Source organism: Sorex fumeus, unplaced genomic scaffold, assembly GCF_029834395.1.
Source record: "Sorex fumeus unplaced genomic scaffold, SorFum_2.1 ptg000111l, whole genome shotgun sequence".
Classification (NCBI taxonomy): domain Eukaryota; kingdom Metazoa; phylum Chordata; class Mammalia; order Eulipotyphla; family Soricidae; genus Sorex; species Sorex fumeus.
This window is the reverse complement of record NW_026606168.1, coordinates 3,763,802-3,781,159: the sequence shown is the minus strand read 5'-3', so window position 1 is coordinate 3,781,159 and position 17,358 is coordinate 3,763,802. Positions and strand designations below refer to the sequence as shown.

At 45.2% G+C, this 17,358-nt stretch overlaps 1 protein-coding gene across 1 annotated transcript in view; it reads right to left on the bottom strand.

Moving 5' to 3' along the window:
* Window positions 1–835: 835 nt before the first annotated feature.
* SQOR (sulfide quinone oxidoreductase) overlaps window positions 836–17,358 on the bottom strand; it is a 58,927-nt gene continuing 42,404 nt past the window's right edge. Inside the window, exons 7-10 of the mRNA XM_056135379.1 lie at window positions 10,954–11,137; window positions 2,791–2,858; window positions 2,339–2,517; window positions 836–1,158 (exon numbers count right to left, since the gene is read on the bottom strand). Coding sequence (XP_055991354.1) covers window positions 1,101–1,158; window positions 2,339–2,517; window positions 2,791–2,858; window positions 10,954–11,137 — 489 coding nt within the window. The 3' untranslated portion in view covers window positions 836–1,100. The remainder of the gene's footprint in view (window positions 1,159–2,338; window positions 2,518–2,790; window positions 2,859–10,953; window positions 11,138–17,358) is intronic.

The window sequence follows — 17,358 nt, the reverse complement described above, 5'->3', positions numbered from 1 at the left end:
TTAATATACTGGTTTCTGCTCAGCTGAGTGGTACAAGATCCTAAATTTATCCATGAGCTTCCCTGCTCCCTCCTCCCTTGGTGTTACTGAAAGCCCTCACTGTCCCTTCCCTAAGCCAGTTGGGTTTATCCTGACCTGAACACTCCACCTGGCATCTTCTCAGCCCATCTTCACTCCAATCTCCTGTTACTCCTATGTGGGCTTCCTCCAACAGCCCAACTTTCCATCTGGGTTCAAACAGAAAGCAGATCGAGTGAGGTGTAGCTTTTGTCAAACTGCTGAAAACCCAAAGCTTGATTCATTTAATACCTCCACCTACTCTGAGAAGTTGGAATGATAACCTACTCTGCAGGTTAAAGAGGGGTGATTAAAATGTTGAACTTGGGGAGAACAGAAAGATAGTACAAACCTATGGGAAGTTTCAACCCTTGCAATTCTATACAGTGCGCTGAGCCCTGCCAGTAGTGAGCCCTGAGCATAGAGTCAGAAATAAGTCCTGAGCACCACTGGATGTGGCCAAGAAAAAAATAAATAAATGAATAATCCTGAAGTCAAATCTGCCTAGTATGGGAGTCTGCCCTGCTTCTTAGGGTGTTAGCACAGACTGGCCATGTGCCCTGAGCTCCAGGCGGCCTGTGTTCAGGTCTATTCCCCAGACTGTTAGAAACAACACTTGTTCGTGGAGTGGCAGATCTGCTGGGAGTCTGACAGGTTCTGGGGAGATGGCAGCTTCCAGAGGAAAACTCACAGCAGGCAGCTATCCCACCTGCCCCACCACCTGAGTGCTGGAACTTTCCATTCCCCTAGTTATCATAAATTCGTGTCAAAGAATCTAAGCAATGGCAAGTTTTTATTTAAAAAATAGAAATCTATTCTTTCATCTCCAAAGAATCAGGCTCACCCCAGGCAGCCCCCATCCCCACCCCCAGGCTGTTCCAAACATGTAGACAAGGGAGGCATGTGCCGCCCCCCTGCCCCCTATCATTCAGTGGTGAATTCGAGGGGTTAGGGCTCGAGGTCCTCGTGCATCTCCCCCAGTCCACCAGTCACTGTGATTTGGATCCAGAAGCCACGGGAGGAGAGTCAGGAGTGAGCGCTCCTCAACTCATACCCAGACGGAACAGCTTGCGCACAATGGCAGGTCCGCCCCAGTAGCCCCTGTAAGAAATGACACAGGAAAAGGAATTGCAGTGGAGAAGTGGGGTGACCCTGCCTCTAGGCCACAGAAAGGGAAGCCAGGCTGCTCACAGGGCACAGTCTACCTGCCACAAGGCAAAAATATTCTAGGAGGGAACAAAGATCCTGTGGCCAGGAGGGAGCAACCTGACTCAAGTTCTGGCTCACTTGGACTTCCGACATGTAGGCTTCTGCTGCCTGTCCACTGCAAGCCTTGCGGCTTTCACTTGTTCATTGTTATCTGAAGGTCAGGCTTTTTCAACCTTGACCCTATAAGCATTCTGGACCCGACACTTCTTTATCAAGGAGAGGGTTCTTTGCAAAGAAGGATGTTTAGCTATCTTCCTGGTCTCAGCCCACCAGAAGCCAGTTACATCCCCTCATGCTGTGACTATGAAAAAATTCCCTCGTGAGGTGACCAAATGTCCCTGCAAGGTGGAGTGGACAGCAATAAGCCCTCTGGTTGAAAACCGCAGATACAGATATCCCAAGTTCTGTCTCCCAGGGGTGGAGAGCAGTCAAACAAGATTGTCATCTGGAGCAACAAAGAGCAGGAGGATTCATTATTATGACTCTATTTCCTCATTGAACTCCTACTGTGTAGCACTCGCTGCCTGTTTGCTCATTAATCGCCATCCTGCGAGCAGGCAATGCTGCTACCACGGTGCAGATTAAAGATGCAGCAACTTTCCTGGGCCACACAGCTAGGAAGCGGCAGGGGAGGGATTCAAGCAGGGCTCTGGCTGCAAAGCGCAGGCTTCCTTGCCACTATTTTTATTTGTCCTCGCCCTTAATAAAAACAAAAAGCAAGATAAATGGATGGAAAAATGATACATGATGTGCAAAAGTGATTTACTATCATTAACTATCATCATTATTGGTATTTTTTTTCATTCAGTAGCAAGAGAGAGTCAGAATCTGGAAGACTGAAGAACTGACCATGACAATAATGGATAAAGAGACTGTGTGTGTGTCAGGGGAAGGTATATGAGTCACCTCTCCCACGTCTCGGAGTCTTCACATTCTCTCTTCGCTGCCAACACTGATCCATGAAAAGGGCATCCCCTCAGCCTGCTATGGGTCATAATTTCTCCTGAAGCCAGAGGTCCCCCCACCCGAGTTCATGCTGAACAGTGGGTCTCTACCCAGGCTGCCCACTTACTTGAGCATCAGATTCCAGTACAAGAAGGGCATCAGGTCAGCCTTCATGAGATACATGGACAGTCGCTCTTTGCTCTGGTCAAAAGGGAAGGTTTCCAGGGGCTGTGCATTGTAGTCAAACTCGGCAAGAATCACACGGTTGTAGGCAGTCACCAGTGGACACGAGGTGTAGCCATTGTACTGAAATTGCACATAAAATCAAGTTGGAAAAGTAACTTTTTCTATGCTTGACCTTGAATAGTGGCCATTCTTTTTTTTTTCTATGGGAGGGATATCTTTTTTTTTTTTGGATACAATGAAAAATAGAAAGGCCATAACAACAACAAAAAGTTACTAAGAGCAAAAACTAAAGTGTCCCTGATTAAGGAAGTGGCAAAATTAAGGGTTAGAGCTGTTTCCCTTCCCAGCAGAGGATGAGCGTCAAGACAGCCGTCCTTTATGAGGTGTACGAACCTTCTTTGTTGGTGTTTTGTTCTTCATAACCAGAGAAATTGTCCTGTCAAGTATTCCTGACTGGGCAGCTGTGAGAGAAATGGAAAAGTCAGAAAAACAGAAGCAACCATTTTTCTGTGAGAACTAATATGCAATTAGGTCTAATGTAAACAAGTTAAAGAAGGCCCGCTGCCTTCCCCACCCCCAGAAAGGATCACTGACAACATGAACTCTTCTTGCTCCACAGAATCCTGACTGCAGTGGGTGTCAGTTCCCTGACAGGAAGTGTGGCCTCTGCCTTCGATGCCCTGTCAGCTGGGTTTGTGTGCTCTACCCACACCCACCCCAGGCCATCTGGCATGTCCCTGCATCCCCACGCAGACCTGGGCTGTCAGCCTGGAGATAGTGAGAGGGGGTGGAGGATAGGGGTCCAAAAAAGAAGAGTGGCAAAAGAGGGGGAGAGAGAAAGAGACAGAGAGACGGAGAGAGAGGAGGGGAGAAAGAGAGTGGGAGAGGGAGAGAGAGGGAGGAGAGAGATAAAAAGTGCCTACCATAGAGGCAGTCTGGGCAGGGGGCAGGAAAGAAGAAGTTGGGGTATGGTTAGAGGGATACTGGGGACATTGGTGACAGGAGATGGTGAAGGGATGGGTGTTAAAATATTGTATGATTGAAACCCAACCATGAACAGCTTTGTAACTGTCTATCTCATGATAGTGATTCAATACATTAAAAAAAATTTTTTTTAAGGGGAGGGGATGTAGAGAAGAGGGAAGGTGAGATGGATAGGTTTTTAGTGACAAAAGTGGAAGACTTATATATTTTTAATATTTTTTAGCTTTGGAGGCCCACTCCCAGTACTCTTTACCCACCCATCCCCATTTTTAGAGGGGAGGGTGTGACCTGCAGTGCTCAGGAGCTACTCCAGGCTCAATATTTGGAGTTTCAGGTTGCTCCTCACAATTCTAGAGGTACTCATGATGAAGTACGGGCATCAAACCTAGGTCTCCCACATACGAAGAATACCTTTCTGGGGATGGCCACACCTGGATGTGCTCAGGACTTAATCCTGGCTCTGCTCAGGGTTCACTCCTGGAAGTTCTCAGGGAACCACATGGGGTGCCAGGGATTGAAATCAGGTTGGCCACATGGAAGGCTCTGCCCACTGTACTATTTCTGCAGCCCTGGGAATACCTTTTTCATTATGAACTCTCATTCTGGTTTTTATCAACTCCTTTACATGCACCACTTAATTTTTTTCCTGGAGAATTTTCAAAGCAATTATAACAATTTGCCCATGCGTATTTTTATGTATATATCTCTGGTAAGGTGTTTGTTGTTGTTGCTATTGTGACATATATTACAGGCTGTAATGGGGGGGCGGAATTATATGGGGTCCAGGGCCACTTCTAGGGGCATTCAGGAAAACTTGCAGTAACTGGATCAAATTCAGGGTCATGAAGGCACTGTTCTATAATGTAAGCCGCCTCTCCAGCCCCCAAGGATTGTCTTTTTAAAAAATGTGAGTCGCACCCAAAGAAGCACAGACTTCCCTGTCACTTTGGGGGGGGCGCGAAAGAGGGTAAGGCACACTTGTCATTGATCAGGGGTTTCTCCTGGCTCTCTGCTCAAGGGTCACTTCTGCAGTGCTTGTGGGAACAGATGGAATGTCAGAGACCAAACCTGGGTTGGCCATGTGGAAGGCAAGCACCTTACTTGCTGTGCTATTGCTCCATCTCCCACCAAGAAACTTTTAAAATACAAACACAAAGATATTTTATACCCCAAAGAATTCCTTAGTATCACCTAATCTCAGACATTTTGAATAATTAAGCCTGTCCTTTTAAAGTGTACTTCTGGTTCTGCTTTCGAGGAAAGATGAATCACCTACACCTTGTAAATTGCTCATTAAGGCAAGTATTTTGCAATCCCCCAAGCAGGGGTCAGCAAACATTTTCTATAAAGAAAAATGTTAGGCCCTGTGGGCTGAGAAGCCAAATAAAAGATATTACAGAACAAGAAAAAATATACCTCTACCCAAAAGCTTGATAGCACAACTTTATATGTAATTATCTTTTTGTAATATAGATGGGCTAGCAAGACAAATGGAATTCTATTTTTTTAGAAGGGCTGGAGCGATAGCACCACGGGTAGGGCGTTTGCCTTGCACATGGCCTATCTGACTGACCTCAGTTTGATTCCTCCGCCCCTCTCAAAGAGTCTGGCAAGCTACCGAGAGTATCTCGCCCTCACAGCAAGCCTGGCAAGCTCCCTGTGATGTATTCGATATGCCAAACACAGTAACAAGTGTCACAATGGAGACATTACTGGGCCCGCTCGAGCAAATCGATGAACAACAGGAGGACAGTGACAGATAAAAGAAAGAAAAAGAAGAAAAGGAAGAGAAGGAAGGAAGGAAGGAAGGAAGGAAGGAAGGAAGGAAGGAAGGAAGGAAGGAAGGAGGGAGGGCAAGAAGCAAAAAGAAAGAAGGAAAGAAAAAGGAAGGAAGGAGATGATTCAAAGGGCTGGAGCACCTGTTTCACTTGTAGGACACCTCGGCTCAACCCTGGCACCCTAAGGCCTCCTGAGCACGACTGGCAGGGGTCCACATATATGAAGTGGGTGTGGTCCAAAATCCATTTAAAAAAAAATGTCTTCCTTTCCTCAAACTGCTTTCAGTGCTTCTCTCCTGAAACCCTTCCTAGCCGGAGTCCAGGAGCTCGCACCAGGCTGCACACTGTGATCTGCTGGCGTGCAAATCAAAGGAATGATGAATCTGACTCTGGAATGAAGCAGTTAGTATCCTAAAATGGGGAGCAAGTAACTCTGCTTGAAACTATCACTGTCTTTGCTGTGAACAAGGCAACATCTTGAAAGGTCACATTTATATTTTTCTATTGGAAAACTTCGCTCCCTTTTGAGGAGTTTGAAATCTGGTCCCAGAAGACCTGGAGTTCCTCTGCCACCCCCCACCCCCACCCCAGCTGTATGCCCAGCCAGCAGAAAAGGAGAGAAGGTTCCTGTGGTGTCCGTGCAAAGAGGCCAGGATGAGTACCCAGGAAGCATTACAGTGTTTGAGTTTAACTTGTGCATTCCTGTTGGTTTGGCTCATGCCCTAACCCCTGTATTATAATTCTCTTCTGTTGTGTCCAGGTTGCAGCTAACTCTGTGTGTGTTGGGGCAGGGAAGAGGGAGGACACCAGGGATAGAACCCAAGACCTCACACAACAAGAACACCCTCCACTGAGCCTGATCCCAGGCCACTGCCATTAATTTTGCTTTATATTTATATAAATTTTATATAAGTATATTTCTATCTCATAATACAAACTCCAACAACGGCCAGGATCCAGAGATCATCACACTCAGCTCCTGGGAGAGAACAAGACAGAGTCTCCTACCCTATGCCTGACTGTCTCCACCAGGGCCCAACAGCTGAAGACCACCGAGGCCCAGCCAAGGCCATGCTGGGAGCACTCTCCACACACTTGGATGAGCCTCACGCATAAAAGAACTGACAGAGGAACCCAGGTGTGTGGGACCCGGGGCTGAGATCTCCAAGCCTGCACAGTTTGGGACTGGACCTGCCAGTAACTAGACAGTTACACCCACCAACTGCCCTGTAACTCCAACAATGGCCAGGATCCAGAGATCATCACACTCAGCTCCTGGGAGAGAACAAGACAGAGTCTCCTACCCTATGCCTGACTGTCTCCACCAGGGCCCAACAGCTGAAGACCACCGAGGCCCAGCCAAGGCCATGCTGGGAGCACTCTCCACACACTTGGATGAGCCTCACGCATAAAAGAACTGACAGAGGAACCCAGGTGTGTGGGACCCGGGGCTGAGATCTCCAAGCCTGCACAGTTTGGGACTGGACCTGCCAGTAACTAGACAGTTACACCCACCAACTGCCGTGTAACTCCAACAACGGCCAGGATCCAGAGATCATCACACTCAGCTCCTGGGAGAGAACAAGACAGGGTCTCCTACCCTATGCCTGACTGTCTCCACCAGGGCCCAACAGCTGAAGACCACCGAGGCCCAGCCAAGGCCATGCTGGGAGCACTCTCCACACACTTGGATGAGCCTCACGCATAAAAGAACTGACAGAGGAACCCAGGTGTGTGGGACCCGGGGCTGAGATCTCCAAGCCTGCACAGTTTGGGACTGGACCTGCCAGTAACTAGACAGTTACACCCACCAACTGCTGTGTAACTCCAACAATGGCCAGGATCCAGAGATTATCACACTCAGCTCCCGGAAGCGCGCGGCCGCATTTGCGGCCACGCAACATCTTACCATCTCATTCCTAATTCGGTCAAACTGGCAGGCTACCAAATGTAACATGCCCACACGGCAGAGTCTGGCAAACTCCCCGTGGTATACCCAATATGCCAAATACCAGTAACAATGATGGGTCTCATTCTCCTAACCCTGAAAAAGTCTTGAATATGGCACTTTAAAAAAAAAAAATCTCAGGGCTAGGACGAAGAAGACGTTACTGGCACCTGCTCGAGGCAATCGACGAACAACAGGGTGGTCGTGATCGTGATCCTGATGTTCCCCAGATGAATGCAATCTTTCTATGTCTGTCCCTCTCTTTCTGACTCATTTTGATTAGCATGATACTTTCTGAACCTCCAGCTACGAGCACATCTCTTTGATTCCACTATTCTTCCTGCATTAACATATGCCTCCGAGACCTGGACCCTACGAAAACAGGATGAGAACACTATTCGGGTCTCTCAAAGAGGAATCGAAAGAACTATGCTTGGAATATCACTACTCACTCAAATGAGAGATAGAATCCGGAGTTCTGATCTTCGTCAACGCTCAAGAATCAGGGACGCTGTCTCATTTGCCAAGACATCAAAAATCAGATGGGCTGGACATGTAATGAGGTTTACAGACAACCACTGGACTAGAGCCATTACTAATTGGATTCCACGAGACATCAAAAGATCACGTGGACGCCCACCTATAAGATGGTCAGACTTCTTTGTCAAGACCCTAAATGATCGGTTTGAGGCTCTACATGTTCCTAAAACGAACAGATACCATTGGGCTACGCTAGCACGCAACCGGGATGAATGGAGACGTTACTGGCACCCGCTCAAATAAATCGATGAATAACGGGGATTAAGTGATTAAGTGATTAAGTGAATACAAACATAATTTTTAATCTCCGGTCACACTTCAGCTACATCCCCTCTTTCTGTGCCCTCCCCACTTTTGATTTGCAATATCAGGGGCCCCTCCTCCTATAGAAGCTGGGAGCAGGGCACAGAATGGGGATGGAAGAGCATTGAGGAGGATCCTCCGTGTCCTTGCCTAGGTGCAAAGGGGGCACTGAAGCCATCCTGGGGTGGCATAGTCCTGAGTCAAGTCAGAGGGAATAAGGGGAGGCATTCTGGGAAGACCTTGGCCAGTTCATGTGGCTGCCAACATTCAGTACTTGGAGCAGAAAGAAGAGGGGGATTACGTGTCACCTGCTAGTGCTGGTGGTGCTGCAGGGATGTAAGGGAGAGTCTTGACAGAGAGAGAAGTGCAGGAAGAGGCCAGGAGTTACAGGATTCGGTGTGGCTAGATGGTCTGACTCACAACAGCATAGTGGTCTGGACAGAAGCAGTTGCTGGGATTGGGGAGGAGGGTTACTATGTACCCCATGGCAGGGAATGGGTGGGGGAGCCAGGTGAGAAACACAGGTTGGGGAAGATAAGCTCGGCTATCCTGATTTAGACATTAAACAGAAGAGCAAGTAGCAGCCACACAATTGAGCAACCACACAGTAGAGAGCAGGACAGAGATTTTTGTAATAGGTGGGAAACAGCCCCAAGTATAAATTAAGAGCAGACTCATCAAATAAACTCCGGAGCATCTATAGCACAGACAGATGCAGACAACAGGAACACGGGGTTCAGGGAATGTGGAAGCTGAGCAGGTACAAGGCACGGCTGGACGACTTTTCCGCTCTGACTTTTTTTTTTTGTTTCAACCATTTTTTACAACATCTACCAGGAACATGAAGTATATGTTTATTGAAACTGGACAGAGAGCTCGGAAATCTGGACCTCACACACTGCAGAGTAATCTTTAGCCCATAAGTTCAGTGGAATTACTACAGTAAGAAAAATGGGCATTCAATGCATAGTCCCACAGTCTACCTACAAATTACAAAGAGAAGAGATATTTTAACAGAGAGAGAACTGATTGGATGTCTTTCACCCCATAAGGAAGTCTAGCTTCACAAAGCCAGCACAGAGGAATTGAGGTGCTCCTGGAGTGACCGGTGACAAGGAGAGTGCACATAACCTCAGGTGAGAAAGGTCACATCACAATATATAACCAGGATCTAATCATAGGAAAACAACAAGATAGGGTACACTTGCCTTGCAAGTGTGGGGCCCTAAGTTCGGTCCCTAGCACAATGAAGGAAGGAAGAAAAAAATAAAAGCAAGGAAGGGAGGGAGGGAGGAAGAGAGGGAGGGAGGGAGGGAGGGAGGGAGGGAGGATACTACTAGATAATTCTAAATAGTCTTCTACAGAAAATAAGCTTAGACTCCTCAAAAATATCCAATGCTGTGAAAGGAAAGGGGAAAAGGAAAGAACAGGTAAAGAGAAGAGAAGAGAAGAGAAGAGAAGAGAAGAGAAGAGAAGAGAAGAGAAGAGAAGAGAAGAGAAGAGAAAAAGACCAGTTGCCAGTGGCAAGAGAAATAGTTCAAAGGGTCGGAGCACATAGCTGGCATGCAGAGACCCAGGTTTGATTCTGACACCACATGTTCCCCCAGAATTTCCAGATGTAGTCCTGGAGTTCCCCCTAAATGCAGAGCCCAACCACTGAACCATTGGGCCTGCACAGTCAGGGTGAGTATCACCATGAATGAGTGCAGGCCCCCCTGAGCACTGCTAAATAAAAATGAAACAGTTACTGGAAGGCCTGCTCTAGATGGATGGAGATCAGACTGACGTGACATCTGAAGCAACCTGGCTCCTGGCTGGCCCGGTTTAATGGGTGCTATAAAGGATATTTTTAGGAAAACAGAAATTCTAACCAGGTTGTGTCTGAAATGATTTTAGGATACAATGTTCAACCTTTTTTTTTTTTTTTGCTATCATAACGGCTTTATGGTTCAGGAGGAGAAAGCAACTTTTCCTGGGAGTATTGGAAGGTAATAGCACCAAGATGTCAACAACAACAAAACACGTTGATCCAGCAAAGGGAAGTAGAGGTATTTTGGAGCACCTTTGAAATTTTCCTAGCTCTGAGTTTTCTAAAGTTAAAAATTCGGGGAAGAGGGAATACTACAAATAATGAAAAAGACATTTGGGACCAGAGCAATACTACAGCGGGTAGGGCTTTTGCCTTGCCATGGCTGACCCAGGTTCAATCCCCGTTATCCCATATGGTCCCCCAAGCACTGCCAGGAGTAATTACTGAGTGCAGAGCCAGGAGTAACCCCTGAGCATTGCTAGGTGTGACCCAAAGAGAAAAAAATGAAAAACACATTCACTGGGTTCCCTCCAAAGCCTTTCTTTGGTTGAGACTATGTGAGCAACATTCCCACGAGCATAGCCAGGTGTGGGGCATGAAACTCTGTGTGCAGAACACAGTGGAGAGATTGTACCTAAATGCTGCGGGGGACAGAATCTACCAGGCAATGATCTCCCTCACTGCCAGTGCAACACACAGAGGTGAAGGATTTCATTTTCCCAGGCAGAGGCCTTAACCATGTATCCTTCGGGGCACACTCCACTATTTCTCCTAACCAAACGTTTCTCTGCTCTGCAAGCTTTCGTAGGCTTGCACGTGTTGTGTGGATGAGAAGAAAAGTGACCTACCTGCCTGATGGTAAGAAACATAAATGGGGCAAAATGAGAAGGAAGAAAATTCTCAATTGCTAAACACCCCATCTCTGATAAAGGTCCCACCCGGGAAATTATCCTTCTAAGGTAGGAAATAGAAATAGGGTCCTGCCACTTCCTTACATAGCCGCAGAACTCATTGACCCCCTGCCTCTGTTTTCTGGAGGTCCAGATTGTTTTTAGGTCACAAAAACTTCTTAAGAATGAATGAACTGGTGTTTGGGCCTAATTCTGTTGTAGTGGCTGTTGCTATTTTCACGTGGGTGCCTTGGGAGCACATCATGAAAAAGCAGAAGAAACAGGAAGATCTTGCGAACTTACCTACTGCGGCAGCTGTCTTAGATGTTGGAAGATTCGTGCAGTCCCCAATCCCAAACACATTTGGGAATTTCGTGTGCTGCAGAGTTTCTTTATTCACATCCACCCATCCAGCAGCATCCGCCACCGGACTGTTCTTGAGGACATCTGGTGCACTCATTGGTGGGGTAACATGAAGCATTTCATACTACAGAAAGAGAGCATTGGGTTTCCGTCACTTTCTTTCTCTCCACAAGTCCTCCCCTTACACCTACCTAGCCCACACACCATCCAATGGCTACAAGAGGCACCAGTCCACAAGTTCTCAGGCCATACAGATCCTCTCCAAGATCTTGGGTGTTCCCACAGAGCAGTGATGACATGGCTACCCATTCTCTTGATTGACAGATGTGAAGTGCACGTGACCCCTTTTGCAGCAGGAAAGGAGAAACCCAAAACATCATAATGAACCCTGACATCCAGAAAGAACCTATGGATGCTTCTATGATTATAAATTAACAGGTACTATACTGCAGTTTCTCTCTCCCTAACACTCAGCTGTTGAGTGGCAAAAGCAATCTCTCTCAAAAAGAGAGAGAATCTGTTTCACCAAAAGCACCATCCATCCCCGCAACTCTCAAAAGCCCAGTTTAAGATCACAGAAAGGCTAGTGACAAAACTGGCAAGCACTCTCAGCTGGGAGAGAGGGCTGGTTCAGAACTGAGTTCACTGATCAAGTCAAGGGTCAGGGTGGATTTTTATATAGCCTGTAGCAGGATTTTCACCAGCAACAGCACACACCCCTTCCTCCTGATTTTCCATGATTTTTTTGTTTGTTTATGAACTTATTTTTTTAAAGTTCATTCTTTGTTTACTTTTTGTAAGAAATAATACTTGGCAATCTCAAATTGGTTTAAATGTTCATAAATCATGTTACACTAGGGTAAAATCTTTAGATTCTTGAGATGATCCCAAGTTTGTGATCACCATCAACAGTCTCAGGTTCCATGAGCAGGTGCCTGTCTTCATGGGCTCGCAGTTATTTATAGGGTGTAGCTCCCTGAGATCTAATCTGCTCATGGACATAGTTTCTAAACACATGTCGGCAGAGCAACAGCTAATGGATGGAACAGGTACAACCATCAACCACCGAAGGGAGACCTCTCCTGTACTTCTGCAGTAAACTAGAAACATGTTTCGAACTTGGGTCTAAATCTTACAGTGCTGGAGTTAATATGCTTGGGTCTCACAAATACATATGAATTCCACATGTCTTTTCTACAAGGAGAGTGAAATGTTTGCACAATTATCATAAAGGTATGACTTGTTACCTGAGCTAAGAAACTACCCAAAAGAAAAACTAGAGACTACTTCATGGGCTTACTAAAAAAAAAAAAAAAAAAAAAACCCTGGCAAGTAGTTGCGGCTTTATCTGTACATGGTATTTCCAGAAACCATGTACAATAAATAACTTGTCTCTGCTTCAATAACATAAGTGGTTTTCAATGTAGTTTCCAAACTTGAGGGTCTCCAGAATCACACTCACCAGGGCAGGGTGATCCAAAGGATCAAACTTACAGTCTCATCCCTGAAAAGCAGACACTCAACCACTAAGCCACATGCCTGGGCCCCAGTATCTGCACTTTCAAAGTCTTTCAATGATTCTTACGCATGTAACCTGTGAATGACAATCTTAGAGACTCTGGCTTGAAGGAACAGGTTCATTTACAATGAAATGCTATTACTTGGACAAGACACTTTACCTCCATATGCTTATCTATAAAGAAGTGTGAAGATTCAGCTAGATTATCTCCAAAAGCAATTTTCCAAAAACCCTAGAACTCTATAATATAAACTAAGATTATATATTAATATATATGATATATCTACTAATCATAAGAGACTTAAGCCAGTTCACAAGCTCTCTATTAAGGTCAGAGACTTTTGATCTTAAGCTTTTGAGGAGTCATTTAACTCTATTTTTAAAATTTTTCTAATAACACTAAATTTATTCAATACACTAGTGAAAGTTTTAATTATAAGTATCCAAAAGTTTAAAAAATATAAAACAGATGTGTAGATTTCTACTACATTAATATAAAGTACATGACTACATACAGTACATCCTATGGGCAGAGGTCATTTAACTCTTTACAATAGTGGTTCTCAATCCAGGTTGTATGTCAGAGTCATTAAGGGAACTTTTGAAACTCAGTCCTCAGTTCTCAACCTGACCTTAATCACTTGATCACTGGATATCCCATTACTCATCAATTTGCTCGAGCGGGTGCAAGTAACGTCTCCATTCATCCCTGTTGTGTGCTAGCATAGCCCAATGGCACCTGCTCATTCTAGGAACACTAAGAGCCTCAAACCGATCATTTAGGGTCTTGAAAAAGAAGTCTGACCATCTTGTAGGTAGGTGGCCACATGATCTTTTGACATCCCGTGGAATCCATTCGGCAAGGGCTCTAGTCCAGCGGCTGTCTCCAAATCTCATTACGTGTCCAGCCCATCTAATTTTCGATGCCTTGGCAAACAAGACAGCGTCCCTGATTCTTGAGCATTGACGGAGGTCGGAACTCCGGATTCTTTCTCTCATTTGAGTGAAGCTTGATACTCCAAGCATAGCTCTTCTGATTCCTCTTTGAGAGACCTGAATAGCGTTCTCATCCTGTTTTCATAGGGCCCAGGTCTCTGAGACGTATGTTAATGCAGGAAGAACAATGGAATCGAAGAGATGTGCTCAGAGCTGGAGGTTCTTCGTCCTCTTAGTTATTTCTTCAATGTTCTTGAAGGCGTTCCAAACTGCTCTCTTCCTCCTGCGCAACTCAGGTGCCAGGTCATTTGTCATGTTGACTTCTCGACCTAGGTACACATAACTGTTGCATTTGGAGATGGTTGTTCCATTGAGAGCGAATGGAACATCAGGAACAAGGCTGTTTCTCAGGAACATTGTCTTTGTGAGATTCAGCTGTAATCCAACCTTTCCACACTCACGGTCGAAGTTGGTCAGTATTTGTGCCACTTGGCTGATGTTTGGTGTTATTAGAACAATGTCATCAGCAAAGCAGAGGTGGTGTAGTTGCCGACCATGTATCTTCACTCCCATTCCATCCCATTCCAGTCATCACATGATGTTCTCGAGGGTGGCATTGAAGAGTTTCAGTGAAATAGTATCACCCTGCTGAACCTCTCTCTTGACACTGATGATCACTTCTTTGTAGAAAGGTGAGATCCTGGTAGTGAATCCATAATACAGCTCACAGAGGATCCTGATGTATTGAGTTTGAATGCCCTGATTGGCTAAGGCTTCTATGACCACTTCTGTCTCAACAGAATCAAAGGCCTTCTTTAAATCAATGAACACTAGACAGAGCGGCATCTTGAACTCCCGAGAAACCTCAATGAGCTTGGTTATCATGTGAATATGGTCGATCGTGCTGAATCCTTTGTGGAATTCGGCTTGCTCACATGGTTGTCCTTCATCTAGTGTTCTGCCAATCCTATTCAGGATGACTCGAGTGAACAGCTTGTAGATGACAGACAATAGGCAGACTGGGCCTTAGTTGCCAATGTCATGGATGTCTCCCTTCTTGTATAGTAGTACAGTCCTGCTGGTTTTCCACTGGGATGGAACCTTGCATTCAGACAGGTAGCGTGTGAAGAGCCGAGCCAGTTTATTGATGAGTACTGACGGTAGGTTCTTCAGGTGTTCAGGTCTGACCTTGTCTAGGCCAGGTGCTCTTTGTTTCTTTACCGACGAGATGGCATATTGGAATTCGGAAGGGAGAACGTTGGGAACAACATATCCATCCTGCGGAATTTGATCACTTGATATCCCGTTACTCAACACAACCTAACTCATCAAATTTTCTGGGGAAGAAAGAGAAAGAGCTCAAAGGGATAGAGCATGTGTTTTGCATTCAGAGGGCCCACATTTGATTCCTAGTATTAGCTGATCCCTGAAGCACCAAACTGGGACTAGTCCCCAAGTACCACTGGGCTGGTCCAAAAACAAAATTGTGAAAAAATATCTCTGGGCTTTAGACTCAGGCATCATTGATTCCAAAGCACAGCCAGGACTGAGAGTCACTCTTTCAAAACCTTTTTGGTCTAATTTTTGAAATTTATATTTTAAGAATAGAACTAAATCTAGGGGGGGGGGAATCTACCTTGAAATCTTATCATTCAAGGGGGAACACAAAGATCTTCTGTCCTTACAATTCATTAGAAGAACAATAACCATATCCAAGTCCCTACTGAACTCAATGATCTCAATGATGCAGAACACAGCTAAGAATGGAAATAAAAAAGATCAACCAACATAATTCAGTTCACACACTCAATTTCATGCCCTTTGATGATAAAAGGGTGCTCTGGACATTCAACTCATGGACCACTCACTTTTACTTGACTGAAACTTTTAACAAATTTGGCTAGCTTATTTTCCAGCCAATTAAAAAAATATTAGAAGCAGCAATTTAAAAGGGTTGAAACCTAAGGGTCTTTTCAGAAACACAACTGCATCATAGCCAGTAAAGAAAACAGGATACAGAGAGACATACAAAGCATGCAGGGAACTGAGAATCTTTCCTGAGGTATAAACCAGCCCTAACTATTCCTGTAGGTCTTTGCATCTCTATATAAGAGAGATACACAATTATGATCCTGAGCTGAAGTCAGAAGAAACTAAATGAACCTGGAACATCCTGAGACATCAGAGATCCAAGAAGTGTGATGGGGAGATGTCACAGACATCATTTGGAAGGGATTCCTACTAAACCTGGGGCAATTTCAGCACTAATATAATTAGACAATTACAAAATTATATACCACTGAGAAGTAACTAGGAATTCATGAGTTCATACCAATAACTATTTCCTTAAGAGAGAAGGGGAGAGAGACACAGCAGTGAATCCCAGAAGACAGCAGCTTGCTGGAGATCTCTCTGGACCCTGCACCAAGTCAATTCCACCAGTGTATCTCAAATGGAAAGGGTGTGCCCTCTCCGCCCACTCCAGATGAAACCCCCATGGCCACAAGCTTCCAGAAGCAAAACCCAGGTAAAAGAACAGGGACTAAGACTCCAGGCCACATGGTGACAGCAGAGACAGGCCTTCCCTTCCCATCTCCCAGCCCACTTGGGGTCCCAGCTGTCACATCCACAATCTGCCTCCGGGCACCATCTTAGAACATCAACAGTGTTGACCAGAGACTCCCAAATGAATCTCAAAATGAATTCGCTCCCTACAGAGATGTCTCTGGACCCCAACCATTTATAATTTTAGAATTCCAGAAGCACACACTCTGTGACCTTTCATGATATTCATAATTAGCAATAGAAAATAAATTATCTAGAACCTGCCCCTGGAAAGCAGGCTAGAATGGTGGTGGGAAAATTCAAAATAATGGTGGTGTGAAGGTGTAATGGGGGCGCAATTGGTGTTCAACTACTGAATATAATCAATGTGAACAACCTTATGAAAATAAAATTTTTTTTAAAAGAGAGAGAAAAAAATGGGATGTCTTTTGCTGACAGAATGTTGAGCCCTGTAGCCATCAGAGAATGTTAGGTTGGAAAATCAGGATTTTTCAAACATCACAGAAAAGACTGGATTCAGTAAAAATTGTCAATGAACACTAAATTCAAGGGAAACACTATTGTCAGTGAGATATCTGCATGGTCTTAAAATATTTCTACCGCAGATGGATGAGGAGGATGGGAGATAAAGAATAATTATAGAGTGAGGAAACTAGATCATATCTTGACTGGTGATAAAAATTAGCATAAAAGGAGCAGAGGACCATGATGTGCTTTGAATGGTGAGGCAAAAGAGCAAACATTGTTTATGTGCTATTTCCATCAACAAATGATAACCCAAAATTAATCATGAGGAAAAAAAGAGACTAGCCCCCAAATGAAGAACTTTGCATCAAAATATAAAAGCAGTGGAATACAGTGGGCTGTATTATCCTAAAATATCAGTATCATTCATAGGTGGCACAAAGAAAATCTATGGAAACATGAAAGGAGGCTACAGAGCATTGCAATAGGGTGTGATGCCTGACTGCAGGCTGGTCTGTCCTTGGCAGGGAAACAATGCCTGAGTGCAGGCTGTTCCTGTCCTGGGCAGGGAGAGTACTCACTAGGCTGCTGGGTCAGTGAAAAGAGAACACAAGTGGCCAATTTAAACACTGTGTCCAGGCTGGAGCAATAGTATAGTGAGTAGGTGTGTTTGCCTTGCATGCGGCAAAAATAGGTTCAATCCCATATGGTCCTGCGAGCCAAATCTGTGCTAAAAGTAGACTATGGACAGAACATGATGGCCACTTAGTACCCATATTATGAACCATAACAATCAAAAGCAGAGAGAGTTAAAAGGAATGTGCCTGCCACAGAAGCGGCATGGGATGAGGCGGGGTGGT